This window comes from Catharus ustulatus, chromosome Z (genome assembly GCF_009819885.2).
Source record: "Catharus ustulatus isolate bCatUst1 chromosome Z, bCatUst1.pri.v2, whole genome shotgun sequence".
In the NCBI taxonomy this organism is placed as follows: Eukaryota; Metazoa; Chordata; class Aves; order Passeriformes; family Turdidae; genus Catharus; species Catharus ustulatus.
In genome coordinates this window covers 40665397-40681319 of record NC_046262.2, presented here as the reverse complement: position 1 = coordinate 40681319, position 15923 = coordinate 40665397, and the positions used below count along the sequence as shown (strand labels likewise).

General features: G+C 48.0%; 1 protein-coding gene across 2 annotated transcripts; it reads left to right on the top strand.

The window, feature by feature from the left end:
* The first annotated feature begins 6365 nt into the window (after positions 1 to 6365).
* On the top strand, positions 6366 to 11428 carry LOC117010969. Of its 2 annotated transcripts, XR_004420805.1 has the most exons (3): positions 6366 to 7324; positions 7692 to 7910; positions 10078 to 11428. XR_004420805.1 is itself a non-coding variant. In XM_033086131.1 (2 exons), exons 1-2 carry the CDS (start codon positions 6440 to 6442, stop codon positions 7743 to 7745), a joined length of 939 nt encoding a protein of 312 aa, XP_032942022.1. In that variant the 5' UTR covers positions 6366 to 6439; the 3' UTR covers positions 7746 to 8423. The 2 variants fall into 2 exon arrangements, 1 of the variants encoding a protein (XP_032942022.1); XM_033086131.1 differs by lacking the exon at positions 10078 to 11428 and having other exon boundaries at positions 7692 to 8423.
* The last annotated feature ends 4495 nt before the right edge of the window (positions 11429 to 15923 follow it).

The window sequence follows — 15923 nt, the reverse complement described above, 5'->3', positions numbered from 1 at the left end:
TTCCCAAAATCCCAAAGTTTCCATTGAAAAGATCCCGAGTTTTACCCCGAAATTCCCAAGATTTCCAATTAAAAGCATCTCAATTTTTGTCTTCCCGAAAATCCCGAATTTCCATTTAAAAATCCCATATTTCCTTTTCCTTATTTGGTACAGTATAAGCCAGCTTATACTGTGACAATTCCCAGTTTCTTTTTTATTAATTTGAAAAAAAAATTTAAAATGCAAATATGCAGCTTGTTCTTTGTTATCTTACCTGTAAGGATCCTTTTGCATGCAAGATGACATTGACAACGTATTTAAAATTTTGCCAAATTTAGTTTTCTTGGTCGTCGATGGATTTCCCATACCTGAGGCTGCAATACTTATGTTCAGGAATTATTTGGTCTTTTAAACAACATTATAACTTAAAACATTTAACTTCAGAACTGTACAAAATTTCAATTTAGCAAAACAATTTATAAGCAGGAGAATATTTTGTAGCTTTAAAACTGCAAAATTTCAACTTAGCAAAACAATTTGTAAACAGGAAACTATTCTGAAAACAAACAACTTTGTTATTTCAGTGTCCTTCAACTCTGCAGTAGGAGATAAACTCAGTTTTGTGACAGGTGAACTGGGCTTTGCTGTTGTGCTCTTTGTAGATTTTATACATCTCAGCTTTTCTTGCTGTGTAAATCCAGGGGTCCTGTCTAGGTTCTGGTCTCTCCTTGTTGTTATCTTCACAAGCAAGTGTGGAAGATATACCCTCCTTTTGATCACCAACATGTGCTAAGTCACTGAAATCTAAAGTGTCAGTTATCAGCAATTTCTGAGATATGTACTATCTCTGTTACTCATATTACAGGTTCAATTACAACGTTCAATTATAATGTTACAATTCAACATTAAAAATGAACCATTCGGTTTGAAACCATTAACATTTTATAAGCAAAATACCATTTAACTTAAAACCATTTCTAATAAGAACATACATCTTTCTTTTATTCCTTAGTCTCCCGTTTTTTATTTAACCAATAAACCTTTTAACTTAAGACTGTTTCAATTAAGAACACAAATGTTTCCAATTCACTTTACTCCCCCTTTCTTTGTTTTTTGAAATTAGAACAGAGAAAATGTGCATTTTGAATTACCTTAGTTTGGTGAAAATCATAATTGTTGATATTTTACAATCCAATTTTATTGTTTAATACTGTTCAAGTATTTTCCTTTTAAATGATAACTTAGGAGAATTTTCTCTTGATAAGATTCTTTATGTTTACCTCAAAGTAAAAGGTTTTAGCTTTTGCAAGGCTATTTCAACTAGTCCAAATTACTTGTTTTCAATTTTAACTCAGAAATATCTGAATTTTATAATTTTCTCTCTTTGTCAGTCAATCCCAATCTGGCCACGATTGAAATAGACTGAGAAGGTTTTGATGGTACACATTCCTTTGGCTTAGTCAGTATTCCAACCTGGCCAGAGCTGAAATATTAGGTTAGGTAAAATATTTTTCTATTATATTTTAAAACCAAACCTTTGCTAAATTTTGAAAAGTGGTAAGTATTTTAGAAAACCATGCAATTTTAATTTGACAATGAAATACCCCCTACCAAACTAATTCACATAATTTTTATTCATTAAATTTATAATGTTAAAGGAAGTAACATCCTCAAGTTTTTCTGGATGGCTAATGATATATAATGCTAGTGCAATGTATACAGACAACATTAACAAACATTGTGGTGCCAACTTCAACATATACTTATAAAATATTAACATGTATTTGCTGCATTGATAAAACACGTTTTTAGCAACTGTAGGAGAACAAGTTAACAAGGAAAATATTAAGTTAGTAAAGTTTGCAAAATATACAGGCTTTGACGAATTTAGATTAGAGATGGGCAAAGCAGCTGCTGAACCCTCCTGAGGGTAAACATCACTTGGGTTAATGTCTTTAAGTTTTCCAGTTTTTATTTTCACTGTCTCAAGACATGAGGCAAGTACAGTAATTTCACAACTATAAGGCACACCCCCCCGGATTTGGCAAAATTCGCAACTTTGTAGATCAGATATGGCGCACTTTTTTTTTGCAGCGAGGCCCCGCCCCCAGCTCACCCCGTGTGGTTGCTGGCCGAGGCCCCACCTCAACCCGGCAGCCATTGGCCGCCGGGCCCGCCTCCACCCGGTAGGGGCGGTGCCGCGAGCCACCAGGCCACCCTGGACCCGGCAGCCATGGGCCCCCGGGACCGCCTGGACCCAGGAGTGGGGGTGTCGTCAGCCCCCCAGCCCACATTCATCCGGCAGCCATGGCTCCCCGGGACTGCCTGGACCCAGGAGCGGGGGTGCCGCCGGCCCCCTAGCCCACCTTCATCTGGCAGCCGTGGGCTCCCGGGACTACTTCCACCCGGGAGCGGGGGTGCCGCGGCCCCCCTAGCCGCATTCACGCGGCAGCCAAGGCTCCCCGGGACTGCCTGGACCCAGGAGCGGGGGTGCCACGGCCCCCATAGCCCGCATTCACGCGGCAGCCATGGCTCCCCGGGACTGCCTGGACCCAGGAGCGGGGTTGCTGCCGGCCCCCTAGCCTGCCTTCATCCGGCAGCCGTGGGCTCCCGGGACTACTTCCACCCGGGAAGGGGGGTGCCGCCGGCCCCCTAGCCTGCCTTCATCCGGCAGCCATGGGCTCCCGGGACTGCTTCCACCCGGGAAGGGGGGTGCCGCGGCCCCCCTAGCCCACATTCACCCGGCAGCCATGGGCTCCCGGGACTTCCTGGACCCGGGAAGGCGGGTGCCGCGGCCCCCCTTGCCCACATTGACGCGGCAGCCATGGGCTCCCGGGACTGCCTGGACCCGGGAAGACGGGTGCCGCGGCCTCCCTAGCCCACATTCACGCGGCAGCCATGGGACCCCAGGACTGCCTGGATCGGAGAGGGGCGGTGCCTCGGGCCCCCTGGCCCGCCTCCACCCGGCAGGGGCAGTGCCACGGGCCTCTGGGCCCACCCCCAGCCGGCTGCTGTGGCACTTCCGGCTCCCCCCACGGCTCTCAGCTCACACTTCCGGTTTGGCAAATTTCGCCGCTTTGTACATCAGATAAGGCGCACCGGACTATAAGGCGCACTTCCGGGTTCGAGGGAAAATTTTAGTATAAAGGGTGCACCTTATAGTCGTGAAATTACTGTAATATCCTGCTACATATATTGAAAAGATAGTTTATATTCTGTCGCTGTGTTTTAGCTTTTCTATGTGTCTGGTGATATCTTTTTAGATTGACTTGCTTGCTATTGTTCCTACAGAGCTTTATTTTGGTAATTCTTTTTTTGCTGATTTTCACTTGGTGGGTTCTTTTAAAGGGTTTTTCCCCACATTCTGGTTTGTGAAGGTTTTTGAGTTTCACCCCCTCCTTGAGATGGTGGTTTTTCATGTGGGCTGTTTGGAAATGATACTTGGTTGCAAACATTCCCTTTTTATATCTTTTGTGTTTCTCCCCTTTATAGCTTAATGAAAGGTTAGTGTGTGTTTCTTTTCCCGGGGAAAAATTTCCCTGTCCCTATGGACGCTGGGTATTGATTAAACTAGGCAGTTTTTCTCCCTCTTTCCTTAACAACTTACAGTTTTCAGCTGGAGATGTAAATGAATTTGAAAGTGTGGTCACTACCTTGGCTACGGAGATCACTGCAGGATCAGATGGAGCTGGAGCTGTTTCCAGCTCTTTGATAACATTAAGGTGTTTTGCATTATTTTCCTGGATGTCCTGAGTGTTTTCTTGTGCTGCAATCTTTTGGAATTGATCCATTTTCGGCTTTTGATACAATGAAACAATTGCAGCTGTGGGAACCCAGGACATTGCCCTGGCTTCCCCGGAGCCTCTACAGGGGGCTCAGAAGCCTTGGCAAGGTGCCAAAAATCCCTGTGAGTTCGATCTAAGTCCCTGGGAGAAATTACCATCTTTATATACAGAATTACAGAGTCGCAGAAATAAGTAGAGTGTAAATTGGTGTGTTAAAAGGTAGAAAAGTAAGGTTTTAAAGATTGTTTATATTAGGGGGTTTTGGACACAAGATGGAGGATTTGTGGCGTAGTAAGAAATTCTTCTTCTTCTTCATGGCATCCATTTTCTGGGCCAGGATGCCAACTCGGGATTGGTGAAAGGAAAACTGCTCGGTGTAAAGTGGGTATAAAGTATTGGTGATTAATTGTAAATAAAGTAGACGTAAATTAGGGTATAAAAGATAAGTCCTGCCCCGGAGGGCAGGAGAACAGCCTTGGATGAGTTGCAGAGTGGACCGCTGTAAGGTAGACAGAAAATTCCTTAGATAAGGAAGAATAAACAACCTTGGAAACCTCAGAACATCAGCTCTCGAGTCTTCTTTCGTGCCCTGCTGCGCCCTGACTGCAAAATAAGAACTCTCAGACCACCCTTTACTGTGCAGGTGAGTGATCTCTGACCATAAAAGAGGTCGCCGCCTGTCACAGTTTGGCGTCCCTGGGTGGGCACGTGAAGTGGGCATCAGCTCTGGCCTCGGCGTGGGCGTGAAGTGGGCGACAAGCAGGTGTGAAGAGGGCCAGCAAGAAGAGGGCGAGAGCGCAGTGGGCTCGAGGTGGCTTCACAAAGGTGAGCACCGTCGACCGAAGACATCCCAGAGGCAGGCACGCCAGAGAAGGCTGCAGGGAAGAGATTTTGACCTTCGCTGAGCGGAAGACAGCTCTGTTATAGATAATAAGCGAATCAAGTCGAATTAAATAGCAAAACAGCAATTTTTATTTTTGCGACCGAAAATACGGTCCTGGGAAGCCACAAGCGAAAACACGACAGCGCCGAGCCGGGGTCGGCACTGGGTGGACACACACGCTGATCTGATTTCTACCGCATCAGATCCCCCTGTGTTTACACCCTGCCATCTCAAAGAGTCCAGCTTTATACAGTTTTTCCTGGCCTGAGGCGAGAATTTCCTTTGTTCCTGCTGCAGATTCTCATATTTAGATTAAATCTTTTTTTCTGGTGCTGCCCTGGACAAAGGTCTTTCCTGCGTGTTGATGAAGGCTGTGTCTGCTCTGCATTGATGTGTAATTTTCCGTGGGAGTGCTTACGGGAACCAGCGGAGGTGATCAGCTGTCTGATATGTGGTACTTAACAGGTCCTCTTCCAGTCCGTTGTGGAGATAGCCGGGCTAGGTCTGTTGACATGCTAATTACGGCCCTTGTCTATGGCCCCGGGTGCTTGGTGTTTTAAGTGTCTTTTTACTTCATTTTATTTCATACAATCCTTTTATATAAACACGAATTATAACATATATCACAGCTCCAAGCCAGAATCGGAAGGGAGGAAACCCGGGACTCCTCTCCTGTGATCTGCTGGCCAGAGACCAGGAAAAACCATCCGGCTCGACTTAGAGGACTTGCTTTTGGTAAGACAGGTCAAAATTCAGAACATGGGGGGTGGATTCAGCCAGGAACAAATCAATCTCCTAGCCACCCTAAAAGGGGAGATGTCAGCTCATCCCATGCCCATCCCAGATAAGGAACTTAAAAGCCTGCTTTTATGGGTGAAGCTCAGGTTTCCAAGTGCCGAGGCGGATTTATTATTCGAGCCAAGTTTTTGTGAACAGATCAATAGATCTTTGTACCACTTAGCAACTTAGAGAGATAAAGAGGCGTTAGAGCTCTTGTCTCCGGCACGGGTGATGCTGGAAGTTATTTCGCACAGAAGTGCAAATTTACAGAGTTGCCGAAGAGCGATACTGGGTCCCTCGGGAGCAGAGGGAGGATCCCACTCTAGCCAGCAGCTGGGGGAGGGAGGTCTTTTGCCGTCTGGCCATCAGCCAGCGGAGGAATCTTGCTATCAGCAAGGGGCTTCAGATATAGATGAAGGACCCGAAGAAGGTCAAGGTGTATCCCTAGAAACCCCAGGATCCCCAGGAATACCTTGAACACCTCATCCCAGGAAAGGAAAGCTTAAGCTAGAAATTTTCCCGAGTGAGTTGGAGGACTTAGATTTCTGTTTTTACAGCCTCTCAGACACCTTGTCCCCAGAGCGCGGGGGGGCGGTACAAGCACCTCTAGGGAGGACGGGTGGGGCAAGAGGCGGAGACGGGAAAGTCAAAAACTACCGCGGACACTGCGGGGAAAAGCGCGGATTCGGTGCGCGCAGTCGCGGGGATAGGCGGGACTCAGCCAATCGCGGCGGCGGCCGGGACGCGCGGGACGGGTGGGGCGGCCGGGGTACGCGGGCCAGCCTCAACCCCAGGAGCGGGGAGGGCTGCGCTGACCTCCAGCCCCGGTGTGGGCGGGGCGGCGAGCTCCATGCCGATCGCGGGAACGTCGGACGCGGCATGCGCGGATAGCGCGGGCGCGGCGGCGGCGGCGGCGGCGGCGGCGGGGGGAGTAACAGTCCGAACCGTAGCGGACACAGAAAAAGCAAGTGCGGTGACCATAGCAACGGGGACAGCGTCGGGCGCGTGCGCGATGGCGGCGAAGCGCGGTGGGCGTGCGCGGGGAACGCGAAACACGGAAGTGTCAGCGATAGGGGCGGAGAGTCCGGAAGCGAAGAGGGGGCGGAGCAGAAAACAAAGTGACAGCTCAAATGAGAGCGAAGTAGGCGGGTCTAGCTCGGAGGGGGCTGAGACAAGTGACAGTGAGGGAGATCAGGATACGAGAGGAGGCGTGTCCAAGGGCAGGGCTACGTCGGTGCGGGCAGTGGGGAGGCGTGGTCGGGACAGAAGTGACCACACCCCCGGGGTTCTGCAAGCGGAGACGGGGCGTGCCCAGGCAGGAGGCGTTTCCCTCGGCACAGACACAGCTGGTCTCGGCAGTGAGTCTCCGCTTCCGTGGCAACCAAGCAGACAGTTTCACAGGAAAGCAATAATTGAAAGTGTTTCACAGAAGTTGCAGGAACTGTGTGAAACTTTGAAGAGTTTCCCAGATTCACCAGAAAAAATAAGCAGCAAAAAGGTGAAACAAAAGGCACAGTCAATCCTAACGGGGCGAACAGCTAGTGGCAAAACCTTAACAATACAAGACTTTTTTCCAACTTCTTACAAAAAATCCTCTTCCAAGAAAAGGTTGCAGGAAAGTCCGAAAGAGCAACAGGGTGATACACTGTGTATTACAGCGTCGGAGGGGATTCCGGCGTGGGCAACAGGTGCTAGTGCATCAGGCCAAGGACAATCAATTATGACTCCAAAAGAAATTATCAAAGCTTTTTTGCAGCACATAGGAGCAAGCTTGGAATCTCATCCAGAGATGAGGGCAGAGATTCCACAGATTTTCCGGACAACTCAAGAGTCGCAGATCGTTGTTCCACAGCCAAGACCAGAAACAACACAGAGAGTGCAGGTACCAGCAATATCGGTGAGTGAAGCGGCATAGACCCAGACACAGCAAATAGCTTCTTCCCACAGGTCAGTGCCAATGGAAGCACAACCATCTGCACCGCAGGCAGTGATAGATTGGGCAGACATAAGAAGAAATCTGGCAAGAGATAGAGCATGTCCAGTGATTGGTACAGGGGACATTGCAATGCCAGTGGCTTATGATGCCCAAGGGCAGAACCCAAGATGGGAGAGATTAACTCATGAAGTGATCAAGGATTTGATCAGAGCAATAAGAGACAATGGACTGGGATCTTCATATTTTAAACAACTTTTAAAAGGTACTTTCAACATATATGATTTAACTCCATATGATCTCAGGTCTCTTGTGTCATTGATTCTTACAGACACACAGGCACTCATCTGGGACAGCAGATGGAGAAGGGCTCTGCAGGAGCTGAGAACAAAATATCAAGGTGGGCCAAATGCAGCTCTCACTTTGGCGCAGTTAGCAGGTGATCCACCAGAGGACAACCCAGCTCAGCAAGCAGCGAGACTTCCACGTGATGTATTGATAGACATAAAAGAAGCTGCCCGTAAGGCAATTCTACAGATTGCACCAGCAGGTATGCAAGACACAATTTATACAGAGATCAAACAAGGTGCTTCAGAGAGTTACTCCTCATTCACAGATAGGCTCACTCAAGCAGTGGATAGGCAAGTGACTGATGAAGCAGCCAAACTGCATTTGTTAAAAAGTCTTGCATTTGCAAACGCTAATCAGGAATGCAAGAGGGTCATCAGTGCAATTCCAGGTCAGCTTTCTTTAGCAGAGATGGTTGAAGCCTGCAGCACAGGCTGGAGCACCCTCAGCACACCTGGACATCCAGGGCCCATCTGGGGAGTAGTGCTGCCCAACAGGCAGCTGCCCGTTTCTCCACACTCCCCACAACACAAGGCAAGAATCTATACCTCCATACTGCTCACCTGCTCCCAAGACAATCCTTGGTGCAACCAGGCTTTCTTTGTTCTTACCACTTTTCTGCAGCTCTTGGGTAATGAGAGGACCTTTCAAACTACAGTAATTTCACGACTATAAGGCACACCCTTATGACTAAAATTTTTCCCTAAACCCGGAAGTGCGCCTTATAGTCCGGTGCGCCTTATCTGATCTATGAAGTTGCGAAATTTGCCACCCCGGAAGTGAGAGCTGCGAGGGGGGGCGGTGCCGCGGGAGCGCCGAGTAGCCATGGTGGGGCAGCCGCAGGCGGCCCCAGGCACAGGGAGCAGCGCGAGCAGGAAGGCAGAGGGTAGCCCCGGGCAGCCCCAGGCACAGGGAGCAGCACGGGCTGGAAGGCGGGGGGTGGCCCCAGGCAGCCCTAGGCACAGGGAGCAGTGCGGGCTGGAAGGCGGGGGGCGGCCCCAGGCGGCCCTAGGCACAGGGAGCAGCACGGGCTGGAAGGCAGGGGCAGCCCTGGGGGCCCCAGGCACCGGGAGCAGTGTGGGCAGGGAGGCGTTACTACTTTGTTACTTTGTTGTGCGCGGCGGCCTGAGCCGAGGGGCCACAGCCCGATAGGGGCCGACGGGACCGCAGTGCTGGGGGCAGCGGCGCCACAGCTAATAGGGGCAGGCGCGGCCAGTGGGGCCGCGGTGCTGGAGGCAGCGAGGCCACAGCCTGATAGGGGCTGATGGGACCGCAGTGCTGGGGGCAGCGGCGCCACAGCTAATAGGGGCAGGCGCGGCCAGCGGGGCCGCGGTGCTGGAGGCAGCGGGGCCACAGCCCGATAGGGGCCGACGGGACCGCAGTGCTGGGGGCAGCGGCGCCACAGCTGATAGGGCAGGCGCGGCCAGTGGGGCTGCGGTGCTGGAGGCAGCGGGGCCACAGCGCGATAGGGGCCGACAGGGCCGCAGTGCGCCGAGCTGAGCGAGGGACGGGAGGCAGGGCTGTTGGCGCCGCCGAGCCGAGCGAGGGATGGGCGGCAGGGCAGTGGCACCACCGAGCCGAGCAAGGGATAGGCGGCAGGGCTGCTCCGCAGAGCCGCGAGGGGGAACAGCATGGTGCCGCAACGGAGCCACGAGGCGGAACGGCACGGCAGCGGAGCCGATCCGAGCGAGGGACAGGCGGCAGGGCGGCGGCGCCGCCGAGCTGAGCGAGACACGGGCGGCACGGCAGGAGCACCAAGCCGAGCGAGCGACGGGCGGCAGGGCGGCCGCACCACCGAGCCGAGCAAGGGGACAGGCGGCACAGCAGGAGTGCCGAGCCAAGGAAGGGACGGGCGGCATGGTGGCGGCACCGAGCCCAGTGAGGGACAGGTGGCATGGCAGGAGCCCCGAGCTGAGCGAGGGAATGGCACGGCAGCTTCGCGGAGCCATGAGGGGGAACAGCACCACGGCAGAACGGAGCCGCAATGGGGAGGTGGCCCAGCGGCTGCACCGAGCCGCGCCAGCCGGCACTAGGGGCGGGCGGGAGTGCCAGGGCCCACTGCACGGGGAGGGCGCCTGGGACTGCCTTTGAAAGCCTACACCGATCTCTGAAAAATATTTCCAAATTGAGCCCCTGCCAGTAAACTCCACGATCGCGGGTTTTTGTTACTAATTCGTTACTTTGTTGCGTGTGGCACGGATCTTCGCGGCAAAAAAAAAGTGCGCCTTATAGTCCGGTGCGCCTTATCTGATCTACAAAGTTGCAAAATGTGCCGGCTCCCGGGGGGTGCGCCTTATAGTCCGGTGCGCCTTATGGTCGTGAAATTACTGTAACTACTTGGGGGAAGGGTTTTGCTTGTGTCTCCACAGAGAGAGGGCCGAAGTGGGTGCCAGCAAGAAACGTGAAACCGTATCGGGCTCAAACACAAGCAGATACAGTCCCTGGACGTGGAGAGGAGAGCTCACGGACAGAACCAGAAGCAGAGATCGTGAACTCCTCTTTGGACAACACATAAAGAACTTAAGGACTGGAAATTGAAAATGTTCATTCCAATGGTTTTATGTCTAATGATGCTGTCTATTGCGTTAAGCAGTGGGGCGGATTTACCAATAATGCAACCAAGGGAGAACGTTTGGGAGAATTTAGCTCATGCGGCGGGTTTAGACACCATATGTTTGACGCATTCCAAGCCAAAGAAGCCATTTACAACATGCTTGGTGGGTTCAATTTCTTCCAGTAGCTCCTTTTGAACCTCAAGAATTAGAAATTCTGGGGTCAACAATGATGGACTTTTGTATAGAGTTTAACATTTTGGGAATAGCAGATAATAAGACGTTAGATGTCACTCCGATTCGCAATGTATATAAAAATGCTTCTTTTTGGTGTAATTATACTAGGGTATCAAACAAACCATCCTTTCGAGTTCCAGCACAATTGCCAAGAGCAACATTTTTCATATGTGGGGACAGAATTTGGCCAGGTATCCCTGCAAACATATAGGGAGGTCCATGCAGCATTGGGAGGCTTTCGCTTTTAACACCAGACTTGAAAATTTTGAAAAAGTTAAAAAAATAGAAATAAGACAGCAATTTAACAATATGATCAGGATTGTGATGATAATGTCTACACATGGAATAAGGCACGGAGAATCGCAGCAGCGATTTTCTCACCCCAGATAGCTTCGGGGGCGGCCTTGGCACAATTGGATCATATAGGTTGTTGGCTCAGCAAACATTCTAAAGCAGTTTCACTTGCAATGAGTGACTTGTTAACAGATGTCGACAGTGTAAGGAGAGCCACTCTTCAAAACAGGGCAGCAATCGATTATTTATTGTTAACTCATGGACATGGATGTGAAGAATTTGAGGGAATGTGCTGCATGAATCTATCCAATCGTTCCAAATCAATTCACAAAGATATAAAACAGTTACAGGAAGGTGTAACCAAACTTGGAGAAGTTACTGGACCGTTGTTGGATGGTGTATTTGATTTTTTTAGCTTTTCGCCAGTGTGGAGGGAACTTTAAAGGATAGGATTGTATATATTGGTAGGACTCGTAATTCTGTTGTTTGTTTTGCCATGCATTATTCAATGCATATGGTGGGCTATAGACAGGGCAACTAAAGGGGTTCTTGTAGTGCAAACAGAGGGGGGAGATGTGGGAACCCAGGATATTCCCCTGGCTTCCCTGGAGCCAGTACAGGGGGCTCAGAAGCCTTGGCAAGGTGCCAAAAATCCCTGTGAGTTCGATCTAAGTCCCTGGGAGAAATTACCATCTTTATATACAGAATTACAGAAATAAGTAGAGTGTAAATTGGTGTGTTAAAAGGTAGAAAAGTAAGGTTTTAAAGATTGTTTATATTAGGGGGTTTTGGACACAAGATGGAGGATTTGTGGCGTAGTAAGAAATTCTTCTTCTTCTTCATGGCATCCATTTTCTGGGCCAGGATGCCAACTCGGGATTGGTGAAAGGAAAACTGCTCGGTGTAAAGTGGGTATAAAGCATTGGTGATTAATTGTAAATAAAGTAGACGTAAATTAGGGTATAAAAGATAAGTCCTGCCCCGGAGGGCAGGAGAACAGCCTTGGATGAGTTGCAGAGTGGACCGCTGTAAGGTAGACAGAAAATTCCTTAGATAAGGAAGAATAAACAACCTTGGAAACCTCAGAACATCAGCTCTCGAGTCTTCTTTCGTGCCCTGCTGCGCCCTGACTGCAAAATAAGAACTCTCAGACCACCCTTTACTGTGCAAGTGAGTGATCTAGAAGTTTTCGGAGCTAAAGAGTTTTTCGGAGCTCTGGCGCTTTCTATTTCTGGTTCCGGTGGCTTCTCAAGGTGCTCCTGGGTATTCCTAGAGTGCCGTCATCGGGGATTTCCTTCTCCGGGCAGCTGTGGGCAGGGGTTTCCATGGCGACTCCGGGCAGGCCCGCGCCTTCTTTCTCTGCCGACGACACGCCCTGCAGAGGCTGTGCCGGGTTCGGGACTCCTCCCCTCTGAGACAGGGCCGTGACCGGGAGCACCACCCAGCTGGGTTGGGTCGGAGCAAGGGGTAGCTCCCACCAGAGCTGGTCCGGGCTGGAGCTGTGCTCCACCTGGTATTTTTTTGTTTCTTTTTTCCGTGCGGCTGCCATGCGGTCGCCGCCATGTTGGGGTTATTTCTCTCCCCGCTCTACAGCGGTCGCCGCCATGTTGGGGTTAATTCTTTCCCTCCTCTACAGCCGTTTTGGATAAATTAAGAGTTTCTGAGCTGGCTATTAAAGTTTTGCCGGTCAGTAAAGTCTCTCCGCATAAAGTAGGTACATTTTCTTCCATGCAGAAATCGGCTTTTATCTTTTAGCAACTTCAAGATAACTTTCCATGGTTTTAAAGCATTAATTGCGTTTTTATCATCTTTTAAAGCAGCATTTAACATTTGTTGTCCAATATTAATCCAATTATTTATATTAAATGCAGTTTCATTAGTTAGTTCTATCCCTTTGCTATTATCAGGAAAGTTAATCCACAAACCCTAGAGGTTTATGTCCAAAAAGGAGACAAAGGAGTCCCTTTTGCCTTATTCAAATAAAGGGAGAGGCCATGGGGCATTCCCCTGGGATCTCTCAGATTTTTGGAGGACGCAGCCTCCTTTTTATCCTATTTTCCCTGCCGCGTTTCCCTCTCTCTTTCCCCATTGTCTGAGGTACTTGAGAGGCACAGACTTCCCAAACGCCTAAGATTCCCCTCTAATGTATAACCGTCCCTTTCAATTTTTAATTCTTACAGAATTCATAGTTTCCCCCCCCATTGTTTCTTTCATCTTCCAATACCCAGTTTCATTTCTACAGTTTGTTTGTAAAGGCAAATGTCTTTTTCCATTCATTAATCAGTGCAATCAATCCCATTGTTTCTTCTATCTCTGAGTGCTAGCCTTATCTACCAGCAGACCCACAGTTTGTTTGTAAATACAAATCCAGCGTTCCTCTCAATCCCTCCCCTTTTAATTTTTATATAACTGTCTTTACAAACTTTATCTATCATTAACTTAATCTCTTGTTCCTAGGTCCTTTTTGGTTTTGCAATTATTTGCAGTGACATCAGTTTCTGTCCTCCTATAGCCATCTCTGGATCAGTAGGCATGGCTATTACCTCCATTCCTTCGATTGCATGTTGAATAAGTTGTACTAAGCAAGGGATGGTAAAAAGATTAGAGTTGCTACAGCACATAAGAGGAAGAAAAGCAGTTGTTTAACCCACAGATAGCCATGAAAACATGTCCCATTCCCATCCTTTCCATGTTTGGACGGGTACATGAGCTAATTTTCTTACTCCTTTTGCTATTTCTTTCACCACCTTTCCATTGTCATCTATTTGCAAACAGCAGTTTGAGTCATTAAATTTACCACACACTCCCCCTTCTTCTGCTAATAAATAGTCTAAGACCATCCGGTGTTGGAATATTGCATTTCTCATCTGAGTAGACTGGTCAGCAAGAAGGTCAAGAGCTGTAGCTGTCTGGTTGCTTACTATTTTAGAGACAGCTTGTAACCTAATTATCCTACTTAAATTTTTATGATTTATTTACTGATTGTGAACAGCAATAGTTTGAAGAAAGTTTCACTGAATGGCTGATCAATTACCTGCAACAATAAATTGTCTTACACACTAAAAATCTCCTGGATTGTTTGTGCCCAGTTCTCCTGCCTTTACAGCAAACATTCAGATACAGATTCTTGTGATTGCAAATTTTCTTTCGGCTGTTTGCAGGCTTCATTTATGTCTTAGTTTTTTCTTCTGCAGCACAAGCCTATGCTGCCCATGACAGTCTCTTCTCTAAACTTAAACAAAAATTCTCAGCAGACTCATCACCACTTCCTCATTGGTGAAAGCTCTGTGAACTCCAACCATTCCCTTGTGTACAGCAAAACCCTTCCTCCTCACCTTTCCAGCCTGTCCCTCCTGAAAAACCATGCGTCAGGTCATTGGAGTGCTCTGGTGAGATCTACCAAACTACATCTCTGTAAACGTAATGGTGTCAACCTCTGCAGCTCTCATGTGTTTCCCAAAAAGTGGACTTTTCCATCACCTACAGTCTTCTTTTAGCAGAGAAGAGAAAGAATGAAAACATGCAAGTTTCATTTCCCTCTGGTGCCCTAATGATTTTTTTACTCTCCTGCACCATGCCTTCTCTTTGAATTATGACAACACTACCCCAATATACCTTAGCTACAGTTCTTCTCTCCAGGTTAATGAGCCCATTTGCCAAAACACTCTTGCCTCATTTCATCAAAGTACTTTTTCCTCAATCACAGAGGCCAAAACCTTGCCTGTGCTGCTACTGATACAGCCAGGTCTTCATCTCGTGGGTATGCTCACACCTGCCTCCTCTTTCACTGTGAAGAATGACATGAAGATATTTCTTTGAATATCTAAGCTTTCCAGACACTGACATTTTAAAGCTATGACATTTGTATCAAACTGCTAGAGAGCCAAAGTTTTGGAAGTGCCTTTGTCAGACACACAACAACTTTAGGTGAAATAGTTAAGCCTTTTATGTAGAAAGGAACACCAGAAAATAATTTATTCTGAAGGGCAACTAGACAAAGTAATAATATATCAAGGTATTTCATACTTTTGTAATAATGGAAAATGGAATTTGTGGTACTTCTGCATGAATTACTTTTAATGTTTCTGTTTTAAGTTAGATACTTTGTTTTTCTTCTAGAAAAGTAGATACCCAGTAGATTATGATTTGTTTGAAATCACAAACCCTCATTCAGTTTTTAGTTAAAAAAGTGTTAATTTCTTGTCAGTAAAACAAATATTTGTTATTGCTAATGTATTTTCAAGGAAAGCATAGCACTGCGTAGTGTTTAAAGGAATAGTGTATGTAGTGCACTGCTTCATCATGAATTCATGTCAATCATTTCACTATTGCAATAGAACTTTTCTGAAAGCAAATACATTTTCCAGTCACAAGCAGGAAATTGAATTCTATTCTATGAGAATTCCAGGGACACATGGCCATTGAACCATCAGATTCACAAGTTAAAGTAACATAGTGCCTTTTCTTGTGCTGCACCTAACATTAATCACTTCTGAAATACTGTAATATTTAAAAATCCAGCTGAAAAGGCAACTTAAATGTACATTCTCACTCACTGTGACAATAACTGTCATAAGTAAAGGCAATTTTGTTTTATTTCAGACAGATTTCTGTCTCCATCTTTATGACATGTATAACTGCTTCTTTCTCACCAGTACATGATATTCAATAAAGAAACTACAGTAATTTCACGACTATAAGATGCACCCTTTTGTCTAAAATTTTGGCCCGAACCTGGAAGTGCGCCTTATAGTCCGGTGCACCTTATATGATGAACAAAGTTGTGACATTTGCCGCCCCGGAAGTGCGAGCTGCGAGCCGAGCTGGGATCTGAGGGAACCGCGGCCGCCATGTGGGGAGAAAACTGGGACCCAGGGGAGCCACAGCCGCAGTGCAGGGAGAGAACTGGGACTTGTGGGAGCCGCGGCTGCCGCATGGGGAGAGAGCCGGGTCCTGCCACGGCTGCCGCGCGGGGAAAGAGCTGGTAGCTGCGGGAGCCGTGGCTGCCGCGCCGAGAGAGCTGGGACATGCCGGGAGGGAGCCGGGAGACATTCCATTGTTGGTGTTGGTGTAGTTGGGCTACCTATTAATTTGCTTTTTGGTGCTTTTTTGTGACATATGTAAGTTTTCCG

Bases quoted from the DNA above. Each gene is read 5' to 3' on its own strand.
- LOC117010969 (XM_033086131.1), top strand. From the start codon at position 6,440: ATGGCGGCGAAGCGCGGTGGGCGTGCGCGGGGAACGCGAAACACGGAA. The intron at 7,325-7,691 runs GTGAGTGAAGCG...TGATTCTTACAG, and splicing joins TGCAGGTACCAGCAATATCG to ACACACAGGCACTCATCTGG.